General features: G+C 38.7%; 1 protein-coding gene across 10 annotated transcripts in view; it reads left to right on the top strand.

Annotated features, from left to right (window-relative positions):
- Positions 1 to 16,701: 16,701 nt before the first annotated feature.
- The window catches only part of LOC131252839 (probable plastidic glucose transporter 2), a 52,479-nt gene continuing 48,607 nt past the window's right edge, over positions 16,702 to 20,573 (top strand). For 4 of the 10 annotated variants that reach the window (XR_009174722.1, XR_009174721.1, XM_058253580.1 and 1 more), the window contains exons 1-5: positions 16,703 to 17,019; positions 17,634 to 17,754; positions 18,233 to 18,344; positions 18,442 to 18,509; positions 18,616 to 18,748. Coding sequence is in view for 8 of the 10 variants with exons in the window: in XM_058253580.1 (XP_058109563.1) it covers positions 17,658 to 17,754; positions 18,233 to 18,344; positions 18,442 to 18,509; positions 18,616 to 18,748 (410 nt within the window). In the remaining 2 variants the exon portion in view is untranslated. Of the gene's footprint in view, positions 17,020 to 17,633; positions 17,755 to 18,232; positions 18,345 to 18,441; positions 18,510 to 18,589; positions 18,749 to 20,573 lie in introns of those variants that run through there. The other 6 variants (XM_058253582.1, XM_058253581.1, XM_058253584.1 and 3 more) reach the window with 6 other exon arrangements.

Here is a 20,573-nt window from a genome sequence, read left to right as displayed (position 1 = left end):
CCATGTATTATATAACTCCTTGATTTGAGGTGCATTGACTCGGAGTCTTCTTTCGTCACGTGTGGCGCGTCACCAGCGAGAGATCTCATCCGCTACTCGGCGAACGTGTGTAAAACCCTGGCCATCCACGCTCAAGCACACTCTTGAGAGATCTGACCTCTTCTTCAGGTGGACCAAGTCGTTTAGATACTTGGAAAGGAATAGGCTACCTTCCCTGGGTGGAAACAGTGTACGTAAAAAACGAACGGCTGAGAATTGTTTCTAGCCATCCGTTGTCTTTTACACCCTGTCTCCTACCGAGGAGTGGAACTAAATCAAACACTCAGCCTGCAACATCAAAATCAAACACCTAAAAAGCAGGATCAAAATCAAACACCCAGTTTGTCCATTTTTACCTGCCAACACTTCGTTGAGTTGAGTCATTCCATCAAACTCGGCGAGCAACATTTATATCAAAATAACCAAGTCACCGATCCGAGTTGAGGTTTGATCCGAGTTGAGTCGAGCTTGGGCATGCTCGAACTCGGTTTTAAAAAAATTTCAACCAACTCCACTCAGTCCAAATCCAACTTCGAGCCAAGGCGAGTCGCCGAGTCGGGCTTCTTCGAGTGGAGCAAGCAGCCTGAGGTAACTCGACTCGTGTACAGCTATACCGATCAGCAAACCTTGGAGAGTTAGGCATAGATTCAAGATCCTACTCTGGCTAGTGGCCCAAGTGCTCACTTGGAATCACTGGGCCATGGGCGCACAAAATGCAGGAGATTCATATGGTGGACCCCACTAGTTTTCCGTTAGTAACCTCATCAGGTTGCCCCATGTATTTGTTATATGTGGGCCAAATTTTTTTTAATATATTGTAACAGTTGGTCTTCGTTGGACCACGATGGGCTTTCTGGCTCATTTATTTTTGAGCCATCACATAGCAACAATGTGACCCTATTGATAGACAGCCCAGCATGCCAGTGCTGCACGTGTACCCCGTTTGTATTTTCATGCATGGTGTGGCAATGGGCCAGGTCTTGGGCTCTCAACTTGGGCCTAAGTGCGAATGATTAATGGGCCAGCCAACCCATTGGTCCAATCCAATCATTAAGTGGTTCACGGCTCTACACTGGAAATGGACGGTTTAAAGATATTTTCAAATGGTCCATTCAACACACATTAACAATTTTAAATCCAAGGATGTCCTACAAAATTTTCAAATTTTGAAACTTTTAATCATTTTCATTTTTTTTGTGTTGGTATTTTTGGAAATTTAGATTTACATGCTTTAATATTATGCAATTTTATTTAAATATTATCGAATTTTAAAAAATAAGTACAACTTCATCCCTTGGATGCTATCAAGAGAGTATTGGTTCATCAATTCCAATCTTCCAACACAGGAGATGTTTCCTTTATCTATACCTCATAGGGTATTAGATGAGAGCCAATACACTGATGTGGGAGCAAAGCTTAGGAGATGTATAAGAGTTTTTTACTAGTAGACCTCACATTTTAGATGTGTGGATGTTGAAGGAGGGAAGAGAAGGGATTCTCTGTCTCTGCTTCTCCTTTCTATTTTTATTTCTTTCAAGTGGTGATGTTCAAAGCGAATGCCAAAAGCTCTCTCTCTCTCAAATCCCTTGGCATAGGATATATGTATAAGCAAGAATTAAGATTATTTGAAGAGACCGATATAGTACTTTGTTATTCTACAGTTTTTCATGTGTCTTATTATATTAGAAGTATGTAATCTTATCTTAATCATGTAATCAAATTGACCCAATCCCACCATCATCCATAACCATCCATGCTTTATCCAATTCCTATACAAGCCAGTGGTGGATTATTACAATATTTCAATTAATAAAAATGTTTTAAGATTAATAGTTGAAAATCATTTGCAAAATATTTTGAGTCCTAGGCCCAATTGAAAAGTTACTCAATGGTTGTTCCAATCTAACTAATCTCAACTATGATAATGTTTGCAAGTAACCAATAAATCCCTTGTTAGATTATTTGGGTCTTTTCTATATTTAATTCATGTGCACAACCACTCCCATGCATGGACCATTAGGAATATTCAAATTCCTTATATATCCTCATTCAGGTACGAGGATTAGTCAAAACTAGTAGGTACTGGACTAAGCATGATGATTCCTTTGATCCAAAGTCGTGAAGTAATCTTCAAATGCAAGTATCTAATAAATTTGATATTAATATCATGTTTTCATTGACAACTTACACTCCTATATGAGTGGGGCAAGAGAACATTGACTTGACACCTAATCAAATAGACTCATCTTAACATCCCATTCGTCCTCTCACTTAAGATAACCATATAAGAGCGACATTATGTTTGACGTAAAACCCACCAAGTAGCCATGGAATAATGAAGTAGTCATATCCATAAAACACAATTTTTTTTCAGCAGTAGTCATTATGCCTAAATTCAAGTTTCCAAGGGCAATTAATAAAGTAAATCATCTTCTTTAACCTATGTTTTCCTACATGTTTAGGGTAAAACTACAAATTAATTATGGCAGTTATAAAATGTCAACCCAAGACCAATAGCTACCGTGATCTACGAACAATATTATCAATAAATATGTTTAAGATGTATGTCAAATTGGTCTTGTCCTGTAAGGCTAGGGTTAGGCCAAGGTTAGTTTAGCTTAATTAGGACTAGGGCTAGATTAAGGCCAACCCTAATACAACCTTAGCCCAACCCATAGCCATTTGATAGATCACCAAATTATACATGATTGCATATTACGCAAACTTAGCACAGTATCCTTGAATGTGCACGAATAGGGTGAGACTCCATTCTTTAGTGATTAAGATCATTCATCTGTTCGGCAGGTCTCAAGATAAAGCATTTTTTCAGTGACACATCCCAACTTCATTCAAGTTTAAGTCAAGTTTAGGGCTCAACTAAGTTGGGGGTAAATGAGCCCTGCCCAACTCAACAACACCGAAGACGATCATCTCACAGTTCTTTGCACTATCAAAGTGGCCATATAAAATCCATTGTAGCTAATTCCATCCTATTAACTTAGCATGCCCATCAAAACTTTTTTAATTTGTTCATATTGGGAGATAAGGTACTCATTCACCTAGCATTTGCTATTGAACGAACTAAGTTCCCTCCATTGAAATTTACACATTTTGCAACTATGTTTTTTCTCGAAACTATGTTTTAAATCTCGATTGCTATTTTCAAGAGTTTTTTTATTTTTTTATTTTTATTTTATTTTATTTTTTTTCAACTTCAGGGAGTAACAAGTGTGTGCTTTGGTTTCTACCCTGACTTGAGCAATACATGCTACTGATTTTTTTATTTTTCATAGTTTATACCCTAACTTCTTTTGCACTAACAATTTACTTTATGAAAATTTTGTACAAATTTAAAAAAATAAAATGAAAAAGAAAATGAAAAAGAAAAAGGAAAAGAAAAAGGCAATGCAAAGAAAAGAAATTGTTATGTTAGAATGATTTTAAAATGATTTTCTATATGTTAAAAATAAATACTTTGAGTTCCTTTCACAAAGGGTTGTTTGGATACAACCAAATAAGTTACTTTTTAACTTATATTAAGTAATTAAGTTATTTATTCATTTAAGTTTGTTTGATAAGCATCATTGTAAAAGTAACTTATGTGCTAAAAGCTACTTATATTACTAAGTAATTTTTTAAATTTTTTAACTTATGACTTTTTTTATTCTCTTTCTCACTGTCCATGTTCAAGGAGATTCTCTCATAGTTTATATCAAAGGAGGTGCACATTGAAAGTGGGGTTCACACAGTAGATGGTCCACATTAAAAGTGGGCCCCACATGATGGACAACCTTATATTAATGTGGGCCCACATATAAATGGTCTACATCAAGGGTTAACACATAATGATAAAAAAAGCCCACATCCAAAACGGGCTAATATGATGGACAACCTACTTCAAAGGTGGGGCCTACATGATGGATGGTCCACATCAAAGGTAGGCTCCTTATGATGGGCAGTGGACATTGAAGTTGGGCCCCACATGATGGATGACCCATAGTAAGATAGCCCCACACGATAGACGGTTCACATCAAAGGTCAGCCCCTAATGATGAATGACCTATGCCCAAGGCAAGCCCTGCATGATGGGCTACCCACATCAAAGGTGGGGCCTACATGATGGACAATCGACATCAAAGGTGGGTTCGACATGATGGGCAATTAATAATGATAGGCCCCATGATGGATACTCCACGTCAAGGTAGGCCCCACATAATGAATGATCAGTATTAAAGGTTGGCCCTAATGATGAGTGGCCCATATCCAAGGAGGGCCTTGCATGATGGACAACCCACATTAGAGGTGAGGCCCATATGATGCATGATTCACATTAAAGGTGAGCTCTACATGATGGGCAATTGATATTAAAGGTGGGCCTTACATGGTGGACAATAACATTGATGGTGGGTTACACTTGATGGATAGCCAACATCAAAGGTGGGCTCTACATAATGGATAGTGCATATTAAAGGTTAGGTTGTAATGATGAACGGACCACATCCAAGGTGGGCCCGGCATGATGGACTACCTACATTAAGGGTTGGGCCCACACAATGAATGGTCCACATCAAAGGTTGGCCCCGCATCATGGATGATAAATGTGAGGGAGACTAAGTAAATTGAGGGATAATTACTTATCATATTAGAAACAAATCTTCTTTTTTACTTTTTGGTTAATAAGTATATTATTTACTAAGTATGATTATTAACTGGATAAGTAGAAACAAAGATAAGCTACTCATGTCATAAGTAACTTATTTAAAATAATTTACTATCCAAATGCTCATGAAAAGGCATGCACCTTTTTCACTTTCTTTTTATTTAATTGTATCCTTTTAATATCGTTGTACATTCAAAATTAATGAAAAGCTATAGTCATTTAGTCAGTTAGCAAGAGCCACCAACAATTAAAATAGAAAAATGTGAGTAATAGCCAAGAGATATGATAAAATTTTATTTTCTTTTAAAGGAGTGTTTTACACATGGAGTAAAAACGATTATTATAGAGAATTACCATTATTTTATTTAATTCCTAATTGCCATTCTTTGGGCATGTTTGGTTCAGTGTATTAGATGGTATTAGATGTGATTGAATTACTAATACCACTTAACTACTCCCATGTTCTGTTTGTTTTCGTCATTGGCTATAAAATTGACATACTTCGGAAAATGAGCCCTAATACCATCGAATTAGGAGCACTAACAAGAAACCCTCCAAATTTGTTTAGGATTCGATGTATGCAGCCTCCGTCCTTGCCCGTGTTTTTTTAAATCCGGCAAATGTGGGTATCTTAACGTTGGCAAGATTTATGGTCCCACCATGATATATGGGCTATATCCACACCATCCATTCATTTTTCAAGATCATTTTAAGACATCGGCCCAAAAATTAGGCAAATTCAAATCTCAAATGGACCACACCACGAAAAGAAATAGGGATTGAACGTCTACAATTGAAAATTTTCTAGAGGCCATAAAAGTTTTGGATCGAGTTGATATTTATGTTTTCCCTTCATCCGGGTTTGTTTGACTTTTTGAACAGGTTTGATGGAAAATAGACATCAAGGTGGGCCCTAGCAAGATTTCAACGATGGCTGTCATTATACCCACTGATTTATGTGGTGTGGTCCATGTAAGCTTTGGATTTGTCTCATTTTTTAGCCCATCACATAAAATGATGTCGCAAAACGAACAGATGATGTGGATATAACACATACATTATAGTGGGTCTGCATAACTTGGTGACATCCCACGTGGTACATATATAGGGCAGTGATGGTTTGTGGGTAGGGGTGTACATCGAGTCGAATCGGGTCAAGCTGGCCTCAGCTCGACTTGGCTCGAACACTAGCTGACCTCAACTCAAACTTGGCTCGGCTCGGTCCTTGAGCCTGACTGGCGAGCTCGGCTCGATTTAGTCAATGGCTCGGGCTAGCTCGGGCCGAGTTCGAGCCAAGATCGAGCCGAGTTCGCCATTGAGGCATTTCCACAAACCCTTGAACTATAACTTTAAAACCCCACTATTTTACAAACAGAGGCAATGGTTTTACTTGTATTTTCTCAAACACCTTCTAAGTAACAAAAAATAAAAATACACGAAGAGAAAAAGGCTAACATCATCCAATGATTAAGGGTTTTCATGAATGGGCCCACCACATTGACCTCATCAATTCACCAAGCTGCCTGTAACGGGGTGGCTAATGGCATGGATCAGGACAGAATCTAAACAAGTAGCTGTCTCTTTCACCGAAAGAAAAGAAAAGAAAAAAAAAACTTAGGAGATGTTTGGCACGTGGCGTTGGGAAGGATTATGTGATGGGATTCAAAAAACATAATTATTACACATGGCAGGGATTGTCCCCCGCTACCATGGGATAAGCTTAATTCCATGATATGTTTGTCATACAGTGGTACATTGAATGAATATACTCACCGTCATTTCACACTATTGAGAATAACACATGTGTTATATCCAAACCGTTCATCTGTTTTGTAACCTCATTTTATGGCATGGGCCTAAAAATGAGGCAGATCCAAAACTTATGTGGCTCCGAAGAAGTTTTCAATGGTAGGTATTCAATCCCCACTACTTTCTATGGTGAGGTCCACTTGAGCTTTAGATCTACCTGATTTCTTACCCTATGCCCTAAAATGATCTCGAAAAATGGGTGGACGGTGTGGATATAGCCCACACATCATTGTGGGACCTACACAACTTGCTAACATTGAGTGAAATTGGCATGGGACCCAATGCAATTCCATCTAATCTAATTCCAAGCTTTCCCATTCTTCCCAAACATTGAGCAGAATTGGTGTTTGAGCGGAATTGGCACGGGACCAAATGCAATTCCATCCCACCTAATCCCATCTAACACCATATGCCAAACGCCCCCTTAGCATCATATATCTAATGAGCTTTCAACTGATAAATACATACGAAGGGTGGAACACAATGCCTCAACAAATGTTATGACCATTGTTCTGTTTTTCTCTTTTTGTGTAGCCCACCCAAAATGACAAGTACGATGGAGTTTGGAAATCATTGTCCAAGGGCATTTTCATCATTGCTCCTCATTGCCATCCACTGGCCAAACTTTCCTTGTCACTAACCACATTTCGTTGAGTCATTTTATCAAACAGTTGGTGAGCAACATCAATAGCAAAGTAACCGGGTCACTATACTGGTTCGACCTGAGTTCTATTCGAGCTAGATTTGATCTGGATTCGATTCGAGTCAAGTTGAGTTGGGGCCCGCTCGAACTCATTTTCAAGCTCAAGAAATTAGCTTGACCGAGCTTGAACTCAACTTCGAACTAAGTCAAGTCGTGCTTTTTCGGGAGCTAACCAAGCTAGCCCAGTTCGTATACACCACTATTTGTGACATTTCCAAATATGCTGGGGGATGGTCATGCATAGCTTCCACAGTTCAAGCCAAACATGTTTAGGGCTAAAATTGGAGATCTACGTTCTTTCAATCTTTAGGACCTCGACAAACTGGACACGACGTAATTATTATGTTGTGGAAATTCCATCCCATCTAATCCCATACACCAAACACATGTACAATCACACCTACTACCCTTGGTATAGCATGTGCCACGTTGCCACGTGCGGGTTCTACCATTTGAGTTTCAGCCGCCGACCTTTCCGTTGGAACAGATTCGGTGCGGCCTCGACTCCATCTATTACGGTGCTGTCTTTCCCGTGGGACCCACTTTGATGTATATTTTCTGCATCTACATCGTCCATCCATCTTTTCAGATCATTTTAAGAAATGACCTGAGGCAGATCCTAAGATCCAAGTCTAAAGGGACCGTAATGGAAGCAGAGGTGATCGAAGGCTCCACCATTAAAAAATTCACAGGGCCCACCAACATATTTATTTGACGTCCAATCTGTTGATAAGGTTAAAAAGAAAAAATAAATATCAGCTTGATCCAAAACTTTTGTAGCCCGCGACAAGTTTTTAATGGTCAATCACCACTGTTTCTTATGGTATGGTCCACCTGAATTTGGATCGGCTTACTTTTTTTGCTAATGCCTAAAATGATCTTGAAAGAACGGATGGACCGTGTGGATGTAGAAAAAATACATCAAGGTGGGCCCCACGGTAAAGGCCGCACCGTCTTAGGTGAGGCCGGCGCGGCACCTAATCCGCTCCTCTTTCCACTTCAACCCCAACCGAAGCTTGCTATGAGCGCCACTCGTCTCTGTCAGAGAGCATTCCACGAACACGTGTCTGCATGTTGTCGAATGTTTCATATATATACGTATATGGTGGGGCCCACGTGCATGACTTTTCTCACTAAGGCAGCCACGTGTCGAAATTTCAACGGTCACTGAGAATCTCTGCATGGATCCGGCGGTGAAAGCACGTGCTACCCACCGGCCCCTCGTGACCGAAGACCCGAGTTACACTCAAAATGTCGTTATTGCCCATCGAAGTTGTAAAATTTACGCACGTATCCTTCAAGTCTCTTCTCACAGACGCATCGACGGTGGACAACATTCATGCAGCTGGTGGGCCCCACTATCAAAGTCAATAAACATCCTATCCATCAAGAATACACGTGGCAAATGGTGGGCCATAGTTTAGATGGTCATGAGCGGATGAGTGGCTGACCATGGACGATGAAAATGGAAATTATTCACAATCAACAAACAGATTTCCAGTAATCAGAGGTTAAGATTCGTGAACATATTTGAATTTTGGACGGTGGTCAGCCGACCATGGGCTTCAAGTTTAAGTTATTGTATGGGATGTGTACAATTTTTAAGTGCATGCGTATCAAGCATCACACGCCAGAGTATCAAATAACTCCCGTCACTTAAATCGGGATAGACTGTGTTGCCCGTCCAATCAGTGGCCTACAAAAGGAACGGCTAAATGAAAATTAAAACATTGCATCTGTTCCCATCGAACCGTTGGCCCACTGCTAGAGCGAGCTGTCCAGCCGCAAGTTGTTGGCTAAATTGTGTCATTTTCGTAAATCTATACTAAAGTCAAGGGCAGTTTGGGAATGAGGATGCTTGTATCTTTACTTCCAGCGACTTCGTTTTGCCTCTGTTGCGAAGCAGGATCTTGTGTGTGTCGCGGTCTAGTGGTCCACGTTTTGAGATGGTACAGAAAATTGAACCGTCCATATTCTTGTTACTTACATAAACAAACTAATATACCATAAAAACTTTCAATGATTCTCCTGATCTTCGATTATTGGAGTTGAATGAGATCCGATGAAAATTTCTTTTCGTTGTTGTAAATTCATCTTCAGATAGTGATGATCATAATCATACTAATACGTTCAGGACAATATTCAGCTAACTCTATGTATGGTAAATATGCTACAGAATAGACGGTTCCGATCGTAAGAACATTCAGCGTGTGGCCCCATTGTCTGCGATAGATGCTTTGGGGCAGACGCAGGCCATCAAGCGCATCGTACGAGTAGCTGATCGAAAGAAACGCGCAGTGACTTCATCAAACATCGACCATCGACCATGCTCTAAGAGCTACTTAGGAAAAAAAAAAGTACATAAAGAGCGACGAAGCACTTTCCGTCGCTTATTACGTGCGTAAGTTACGCGAGAAGTTCCTGCGTTGATAATGCCCTAAAATGATCTTTAAAAAAACAGATAAACAATGTGGATAAATAATAGATACATTAAAGTGGGCCTGTGATAACTCCATGGTAAGGGCAATATATAATAGATACATCAAAGTGGGCCTATGATGGTAAGGGTCGCATTGTCGTGGGTGAGGCCGAGTCTCACCTAATCTGCTCTCAAGAGGGCTCATTGTAATGTTTGTGATTAATACACTCTTTTCTTCTATTTTCTAAGCTCATTTTAGGAGGGGAGGACAAAAATGATACAGATCAAAAACTTGAGGCAGCGCGAGAAGGAAAATTGTGGAAATAAATCCTTGTGGTTGAAACATTTGCATGCCCACAAGTTTTGTATTGGGCTAAGTTTTTGTATTTTCAATGCATCCCCATGGAGATTATAAGTGCATATGTTTATCAATCATGTGGGTCAGCATATTAGTGAGTCGGTTGAGTCGTTTTGAAGTTGAAAATTAAATACACATGAATACTTAAAGCATTAACGAGTGAAAAACACTGATAATTAAGGTGTCTTTGTGTAACCTAACACTTATAACCCTTTAGGTCTAAAACAAACCAATCTCTAGATGATATACTTTAACGGGAAAATCTTATTTTATCATCCAAAGCCTTGGGAATCAATTTAATAATTGATCATCAAGGTTTATAGAGGACCATATAATCTACAGACCTTTAGATTGAATCGACAAACCTGTATATCGATAGATTTGTAAATTGAATTGACAAAATTGTCAATCGAATCAATACATATGTCGATTGAATCGATACGGGCAAAACTTTCTAGCAAGTAAATTGAAAAATTCCAAAATTTCTTGATTGAACCGAATGTGCGATTAATTAAATCGACAACTAGCCAATATGGATCCATTGGGACATATATATATATATATATATATATATATATATATATATATATATATATATATATATATAGTAATGGTCTCCTGGGAACTATCCCGCACGCTACCTTGGTGCGGTCCAATTCCCACCGCAAAGAGGAAATCAGATTGTGTATTGAGTAAACTCTGTTGGACCCACTGTAAATGGATGTAGTCTATCCACGCCGTCCATCCGTTTTTCAAGTGCATTTTAATACCAGTGGGTTTCATGAGGTTCTGCTTCATATGGACCGTTCAGATTTTCAAGACTCATCATATATGATGAGTTCTCAAAAAAGTTCGTATGTAGTTCGTACGAACTAGTTTGCAGGTGAGCGTTCCGCTATATATATATGGCATTCAGATCTTTGCAAATATGATAAATTTTGGTAAATTATAAGTCTTAATGTATTCCACTCTTCCGCGTTACTCCTACACTATATTCTAAAGAGATCCATGCCTTTCTCTTAGTGATTCACCACTCTAATCAATATTTCAAGCTCCATTTCAAGAAGAATATGACATCTTGCATTCTCTAGAGAATAGACACAAATACTATAGGTAAACACTTTTGTCTATCATCATTTAGAATGTCCACCTAGGTGAATCTTCAAATTGGAACTAACTAAGCCATTAGGTGTATGAGATTAAACCAACCCATTGCTCTCACCACCTTGGCACTTCTTAAGAACATCCTCAAGGTAGTCGATCATTTGAAGTCAAAGAAGATCGACATCAAAGTTCAGGAAAACAAAAAGAAGCCAATTCAAGTGTGAATAAGCATATCCATAAAGGTGCATCAACGGGCCTCAATCCAAACAAGTAAGGTTTAATTAGAGTTCATTGTATATTATTTTAGTATGTAAGATTGAGAATAAAGTTTATGATCCAAATTTGAATTCACTGGACACGGGTGTGTACGTGTTAGTCTCCGTAAGAGCTTCCAACGAAAGTGTACATAAGTCATTGGATTTTGATTGTAAGGGTTGTTGGTGAACAAATAAAAAACTAATTAAGTCTCCGAAGGAGCCACCAACATAGGTGTAAATGTGTTCCACCGACACAGGTAAGTACATGTTCCACCAACATGGGTGTATACATGTAGGCTAATGGTCAACCTATTGAAAACTATTGTATAGGTTTTTGGTGAACCTATGTAAAACTAAGTGAGATAGTAAAAATCTAGTACACTCGAGATTGAGTGCGTCGGTCGGGAGTGGAGTAAATACTTAATCGAACCACTATATATCATTATATTTGCGATTGTATTATGTGGATGCATTTCTATTTCTACTTGTGGTTGAATTTATTTAATTCCTATCGATGCATGATTAAAGTGTATATTGCACACTTAATTTATATTATACAATTGATATTTCATATCTCACATCTTAGACTACTTTGGTCAAATAGTTGTATCTCTTGTAGTCCATCTATTTTGACACATTTTATTGAATTAAGTAGTAAATAATTTTAAGTGGCCCTATTCAACTCCCAAACCCCCCCATCTAGGACTTAGCTATGATTTTAAGCTCCACAAGCTTTCGCTCACCATGGTATCATGTTATATAATTCATGCAATTTTAAGGATGACCTTGTAAACTGTTTAGATGGCATATAAACATCAAGAAGATTTCAAAGGTATGCATTTATTTCCATACTTTTCTCTCTCATGTGGTTTCTTGAGTTTTGGATCCATGTCATTTTTCATCTCATGTCCTAAAATGAGCTTCCAAAATAGATGGTTGGGGTAGATTAATCACAAACACCATGGTGGGATCCACTTAGCTCCCAAGTGCAGGAAATACCTTCAAAAGGAGGGGTGTCAATGGATCAGGGTCGGGCCTAAAAATTCAAAAAATTAAATAGGCCCAACCTGACGACTCGGCCTAAAACAATTCAAAACTCAAGTTGAGACCTACCCCAGGCCTAGCCCATTGACAACCTTTATTCACAAGGCTCCTTTTAGAGCTTATGATGATGTTGATATGTCATCCAAATTATTCATAAGGTTATTCCTATTAAGATGAAGTGTGACACGCGATAGGAAAAAAACAAGGATAAATATTCTATTGTTGAAGGCTTTTAGAGCTTATGATGATGTTGATATGTCATCCAAATTATTCATAAGGTTATTCCTATTAAGATGAATTGAAAACACAAAAATATTAGCCTCGTCCAAAACTTTTGTGGCCTACAAATGTTTTAATTGTAAGGTTCAATTCTCACTGTTTCCTACTTGAGATTTGAAACTGCCTTGTTTTTAGGCTTGCATTAGCTAGGAAAGTGGATAGGCAGGGTGGATTTCTCTCAAACATCATGGTGGTCCCACTTAGCTGAAGTTCTGTTGTGTTAAATGTAGTTTGTTGGTCATTTTCATCACAACCATTCATTTTTTTTTATTTTTTATTTGTAAAAGTATAGTACTATAATGGCCTTATATTTTAGTCGGTTGATGTTTTATATGGTCCCATCTGATGATTGGCCTAGATGTGTTTGCCACGTTGGTGCAGGTGATGCGGAACCTTCCGGTAGCTTGTACTTTATATAGCTCCTCGTTGCATTGAGAGACTTGGTTAGTCCAATCGATCAATCCAACCTGTCCATAAGGTCCATCACACATTTCAAGGGCTAAATTTAAAAAGCCCACACTCATCCGATGATTTAGTCCATGCATATGTTAGCCTTCTTTCTAACATCCACTTGTTTTCAAGGCCATGAATGGAAAGGTTACACTTTCCTATTTACAACGATTTATCATAATCATAAGCAATATGAAATGACCCTGAACAGATAGACAGCTCAATTGTACAATAAACCCATACATGTGGATGAGATAGATTTTACTCTTAAGCAAACCAGTGGGTCCCACATAAGGTGTGGATAGGTTCAAAACTTGGGCCCTTCTACACTAGGGCCATTTGACTGTTTCCTTCTTCCTTCATTATTTTTTCCACAGGAGTGGAGGATGGTTTTTTTTTTTTGGCTCCCTCCCTTATTCATCATTCCTTCCTTCTTCCTTCTTTCTTCTTCCTTCATTGGTTTCATTTATAATTATTTTTAGATTTTTTTTTTTTTAAATTTATGTAGGAATGGTAAGAGTTTGTGAAAGGGAAAAAAGTGTTGAAAAATATTGTAACGGATTGACTTGTTATAATGGAAGGATGTTGTAATGGATAAAATTTGTAATATAAGATTATTGTAATGCATGAATTTTGTAATTGAAGAATGTGATGACCGTTGGAATGGATGACTGATGTAATGGAATAATGCTAAGATGAAAGTATGTTGTAATCGATGTATGTTGTATGGTGGATCATCGATATTTGCTGTGAATCGCCAATATATTTTAATGTGAATCATCGTTATTCACTATAGACCACTACTATTAAGAGCAGACCGTTGTTATTTACTGTGGACTATAGATATTAAGAGCGAACTGCCGATATTCACCGTGGACTGCTAATATTTCACCATGATCACAGATATTCATGATGGGATATACGTGTGACGAAAACGATCATACTTCTATTGCTAGATGCCAAATTTGGGTGATCTCATGTTCGTTTAAAATATATATCCAATGTATTTTAATGTGAATCATCGATATTCACTGCAGACCACTAATATTAAGAGCAGACTGCTGCTATTCACTTGGATCGTAGATACTAAGAGTGGACCACTGATATTCACTGTGGACTGCAAATATTTCACCGTGATCGCAGATATTCATGATGGGATATACATCTAATGAAAACGACCATACCTCCCTCATTATATATCTAATTTGGGTGATCTCATGCTTGTTTAAAATTGTAATTTAATAAAATTTCAAATGGATTTGGAATAAGCTCATCTGGATACTATTTGATTGCCTAAAAATGGACCCAAAATTCATCAAGATCACTATGGCCCATTCATCCGACGAAAATTGCTATAACTCCAATTGTTACATGTTCGATTTAGGTGATCTTATGCTCATCAGAAAGATAATTTGATAAAATTTTAAATGACTTTGGAATCATCTCATTTTGATATTATTTTACTGTCCAAAAGTGGGCCTATAGTTCATCATTTATTGTGAATATTTGATATTCACCAAGGCCTACATTTAGAATCACTTTTGGGTAGTCAAATAGTGTCTAAATGAGATAATTCCAAATCTACTTGAAAGTTCATAAAATTATATTTTCAACGAGTACAAGATCATCTAAATCGGGCACATAATGAGGAAGAGAGGTTGTATTTGTCAGACTGGTATCCCATAATAAATATCAACGATCTACAATGATTTTGATAAACTTTGCGCTCATATTTGAGAAATCAAATAGTGTGCAATTGACTTGATTCTAAAGTCGCTCGGAAGCTCATCAAATACTTTTCTAAAGAGTATAAGATCATCCAAATTAGACATGTAACAAGAAAGTTATGATCATTTTTGTTGGAGGTGTGCCCCATAGTAAATATATGTGATCATAGTGAAATATCAGCGGCACACGGTGAATATCAGCGGTCCGCTGTTAATATCAACGGTCCATAGTGAATATCAACGGTCTACTCTTAATATTAGCGGTCTATAGGGAATATTGTAATTTACACTGAATATCGGTGATCCACAGTGAATATGGACTATTCACAGTGAATATCGATGATCTACTACATAACATTCATCCATTACAACATACTTCCATCTTAGCATTCTTCCATTAAAAAAATTCATCCATTACAATACTCATCCATTTTAACATTCATCACATTTATCAATTATAATATTCTTTTGTTACAAATTTTATCAATTATAACATTTTTCCATTACAAAAAGTCATCCACTGTATTATTATTCCATATAATATTTCATTTCATAAACTCTTACCATTCATACTAAATAAATTTAAAAAAAAACTTAAAAAACAACTATAAAAAAAACCAAGTAAGAGAAAAAGAAGAAGGAAGAGTGAAAGAAGAAAGGGTGAGCTAAAAAACACTATCCTCCCATTTTGTGAAAAAAAATAATAATCAAGAAAGAAACACTACATGACCCTTGTTGAAAGGCCTCACGTTTTGAATCGATCCATGGATCCTAGTAGATTATCTAGAAGTAAATCAATTTTGTTTATACATATATAGAATTTTAATTTCATGTCGTTGACCTAAGTTTAAAAGTAAAACTTATTATAAATGGACCATAAAGTAGAAAACAATTCATGATCAACACACAATATTAGGACAGTCATGAGCCACACATAACTTAAAATATAAAACTAAAAAGTTCATTCGGCAAGTTCACAGGTATCCTGGAACATATCAAATACGACAGAGGGTGGGTTGAATTTTAATTTTGAGTGGGCTCATGTTTCGTTATAAAAGGACATTTCACTTACCCAGGTGAGGGGAGGTAGCTGTGGCACGAAGGCATTTAAAAAAAAAAAAATGAAGAAGTATAGTAAGGCTAAGATTCTTCATTCTCATCCATACAAGCCACCGTTGCAGCAATCTCTCCCTGCGGGCCACGTAAACCAAAAGCTCCAACTTTGTACAGTTACAACAGGAGCACCGTAACTATAAATCACCGCATCTGCGTCATTTGCCCAATTTAATAAGTAATTCGTACAGCATAAACGCAGGTTGGGTACTACCTCACCAGACGGGCAGGGGCTCTGTGGGGCCCACCGTGATGTATGTGTTTTATCTACACGGTCCATTCATTTTGACAAATCATTTTAAGGCATATCCCATGAAGGAGGCAGGTCAAAGGCTCCAGTGGACCATACCACTGGAAGCAGTGGTGGTAACGATGGCCACCGTTGAAACCTTCCTGGGGCCTACCGTGATGTTTATCTACCATCCAAACTGTTCATAAGGTCATCGAGACCTGGATGTAGGGAAAACATAAATATTAGCTCGATTCAAAACTTCGTGGTCCTAAGAAGTTTTCAACGGTAAGTGTTCAATCATCACTTCTTCCTTTGGTGTGGTCTACTTGATCGTTCGATCAGCCTAACTTTTTGTATTTCCAAGTATAATGATATTTAAAAATATATAGACGGTGTGGATAAAACAAATACATAACGATGGGACCCACAGAGCCCCTGCCAGGACCGTCCGTGTATGGCTAGGTACTGGTGGCGGTAGTACCCAATCCGCGTCCAACATAGACCACTTGCAAATTCCACTCCAGTCCTTCGCCTTCTTCTTCAGTCGGTTCGGCGCCTCCCATGGAAAACGGCACCCCAAGCGCACGTTAGCGCAGACCGCCCCTTTTCTTCCCTGCACTTGCACGGCTTAAATCATTAAAGCCTGGACAACGAAATCTTCTGTCGTTTTTCGTCCGATACTACAATCTCCGATTCGGCCCGCTCCCGTGGAGAGAATCATCCCCACTGGCGCACGTTAGCAGGTACCGTCCTTTCCGTTCCTCTCCGCAGCTTCAGATCGTTTCTGACGCATTTGTGCGACTGGAACGAAAGCGAAGGAAGAAGGTTGGTGGAAAGAGCTTCCGATCTTCGTTCTTTTTTAGCATTTGTTTTTAATTTTCCCTCTCTTGCTGTTGCTGTTGGAAACTGCAGCCCTGGCGCACGTTAGCACACAGCCCGCTTCCTTTCCCCTTTTCTCACAGCTCAGATGGTTACCTCCTCATTTTTGTCGTCAAAACGGGAAGCGGTCGCGTAAGAAAGAAAGGGTTTCTTGCTCCAAAAGTTAGAAAATTTTAATCTTTCTCCTTTTTCTTTTCAGAAATTTCAACAGAAAACTGACGAATTGGTTTTCAATTCTCGTGCTTCTGTGATTTTAGATCACTGAATTTCATTTATAACTGCATAATCTGTAAAGGGATGGGATTTCAGTCATTGATTTGGGAAAAAGCTTCTGTTTTTAGCTCCAAATCTTAGGGAGAATTTCATTCGGGCAGTTGAATTTGCCAATTTCGAGACCTTGTATCGAACTCTATTCAATTCCTCAATGTGTCTTTTTTTTTTTTTTTTGGTAATTGGCGGTGATTAGTTTATAGAATTGATGCTATGGTGGTTGCACTCGGAATTATCTTTCATCTGTAATTCGATTCTCTAACTCTAGTTTTTTTTTTTTTTTTGGTTAGTGGAAAGGCTAATATTGTCAGGGCATGTGGGGACGCCCAATTCTGCGTGATTCTTCTTCCATGCACAAACGGTTGTCATCGAGGGAGGGCATGGATCTACTAGACAGAGAAGGTAATTCAGGTGGTTGGATGATCTTAGCCCCTTCTTGAAAATAGATTTGTTTCTTCATGTTATAGGATTTATTTATTTATTTATTTTAAATCATTGATCGATTTTTTGATTTTTGTAATGTCGCGTTTGGAGTGGAAATTATTGAATTATATTTTCATGTCATTTGACTGACCCGTTTATTGGGATAAAGATCAAACACCCTGCATTATCAAGTAATGGGCTCGATAAAGCTGCGGAACCAATGTATTTCCGTCTCTTGTTGTGATTGGAAACGTTTCTTATCCAAGCAGAAACTTTTTATGCCACGATAATGGCAGGATTCTGCCTTATTGATATGCATCCAAAGACAACCTTGGTATAAGAGTTTTTATTGTATTTGGGGTGTACCCATATTTGGATTCATGATTGAAACTGATCTTAATTTTTATAAGAATCAAACTAAACAGCTTCTGGTTGTTTTCTAATTAAATCCTCTTGTGGGTTTCAGAACGTTCACAGAATGGCATGGGGCAAGAAGGTACACACCCTTCTTGGAGACTCTCTTTGCCGCATGTCTGTGTAGCTACCATTTCTTCATTCTTATTTGGTTACCACATTGGGTATGTATCTTTGAAACTCATCATCTTGTTTCGAGATGTATCTTCAGAGCATATATAGCGTGGAAAACAGAAAATTGATTTGTGGTCTTTGATGCAGAGTTGTTAACGAGCCACTTGAAAGCATTGCTTTAGATCTTGGGTTTGGTGGGAATACTTTGGCTGAAGGTACTTGTTTTTTATAATGGGATTTTCTGTCAAATCTATTTATGAAATTGTGTCTTGCATTTGGGTTGCTGTTTTTATAGAGCTGTATATCTTATGGTGGACATAGGTCTTGTTGTTAGTATTTGTTTGGGTGGTGCCTTTGTTGGATGTCTTCTTAGTGGTTGGATTGCTGATGGGATTGGACGTCGTAGGGCTTTCCAGTTGAGTGCTTTGCCAATGATTATTGGGGCTTCTCTCAGGTAACATAACTAAACTTACTCCTGGCTTTTATAGTGATGTTTTATGTTGGTACCGTATCTAGTTTGGTTGTTACCCTTCAAAATATGCACATTTTCATAGTGGAAAGTTGCTCTCATGTGAGCTTTTTCACCTAGAAGGTTTTGTTTCTTGATAATACCAATCATCCTTGCTGTTTTTAACTGTTTTGTTGAATGCAAGTTTGCAATATGCCACATACCCTTCAAAGAGAAAACAAAATGATAATGGAAAATGCCATTATGCAATATTTTGTCTTCACTGGTAATTGGAGCTGGAATCTGGTCATCTTATTGGTTAGGTCACCTCAGAATCCGATGCCTCCCATTTGTATGGAGCCTAGGTTCATGCGTTTAGTCATTCAAGGGAGAAATCACGTGGCAGCTTTTTCTTGTTAAGAATGTAAATATAAACAAACCACGTCTAGGCTGTATTGCAGAAAATTATGTTAACTCCATGTTCTAGAGATTCAGTTCTAATCTGTTTTCAGGAATTGTGTGTCAGTTCTGTATTAGTAGGTACATGATTTGACATCTGTTTTGATTTGATGGCTATTTTTTTTTAAATAAAATTTTATATTGTTTTTTGAAAGGCGATGCTTTATTGAAAAGGAAGAGCTGAAGCAAAACAGAAAAGCAAACAAAAACCAAACCAGAAAAGAAGAAAAAACCTAGGACTAAAAAGGACCTAAGAGCACCGAAAAAGAAAGAAGCCTAAGAATACTAAAATACAACAACAAAACCAGTGCCACCACTGGGAGACCCCTCTAACATCACGGAGCCCCATCTCGCAGGAATTGGGTAATCCTAAAAAAAAAAAAACCCAGCCTCAGAACTTCTTCTGTTGTGGAAACAACAGTTGTTCCTTTCAGCCCAAATTGTCCACAGTACCCCTAGAAGAGCCATACGCCATTTCCTCCTCCCAAGACTTACTTCCTTCCCCTGCATGCCAAGTGATTAAGAGATCCTTGATAACCCGTGGCATGACCCAGCTAACCAATGCAAGAGAGAGAATCTGATTCCAAATTCCTGATGAGAAAGGACAATGGAGGAGGTGGTGGTCAACTGTCTTTGCTTGATTGAAACACAAAAGGCGGATATTTGGGAGGATCATGCCACGTCTTTGGACATTGTCTATGGTGAGGATTCTGCTCCTCCCTGCTAGCCAACTAAAAGCTGCTAGTTTGGGGGGAGCACCTGATGCAGGACAATTAATCACTTGCTCTAAAAGCTCGAACTGTTAGAGTATGGCGAATTAATCCCTTTATCTTTAGCCTAGGCCCTACATCACATGGGTTAGGACCTCGGCCGAACCCCCTTCGTGGGCCCCAAATCACATGAGCCGCCCACCCCGAGTGTGTCCCCGCATTCCACGGGCTACCCTACTCGAGCTTGGTGTGAAATGCGCATTAATCACCTCCGGTGAGGAGTCTCGAATGCGAGACTTCCTCCGTGGGCTGCACCCACCCCGAGTGTGCCTTTGCATCCCACAAGCGACCCCACTTGAGCCCGTTGTGAAAATGCCCCCGCGTGAATCACCCCTAGTGAGGAGTTTCGAACACAAGACCTCCTGCTCTGATACTAATTTGATGCTGGACAATTAACCACTTGCTCTAAAAGCTCGAACTGTTAGAGTATGGCGAATTAATCCCTTTATCTCATAGCCCAGGCCCCACATCGTATGAGTTAGGACCTCGGCTGAACCCCCTTCGTGGGCCCCAAATCACATGGGCCGCCCACCCCGAGTGTGTCTCCGCATCCCATGGGTTACCCCACTCGAGCCTGGTGTGAAATGCGCATTAATCACTCC

The sequence above is a fragment of the Magnolia sinica genome, chromosome 8, assembly GCF_029962835.1.
Source record: "Magnolia sinica isolate HGM2019 chromosome 8, MsV1, whole genome shotgun sequence".
Classification (NCBI taxonomy): domain Eukaryota; kingdom Viridiplantae; phylum Streptophyta; class Magnoliopsida; order Magnoliales; family Magnoliaceae; genus Magnolia; species Magnolia sinica.
Note: the sequence above shows the minus strand (reverse complement) of the source record. Positions and strands in the feature narration are given on the sequence as shown.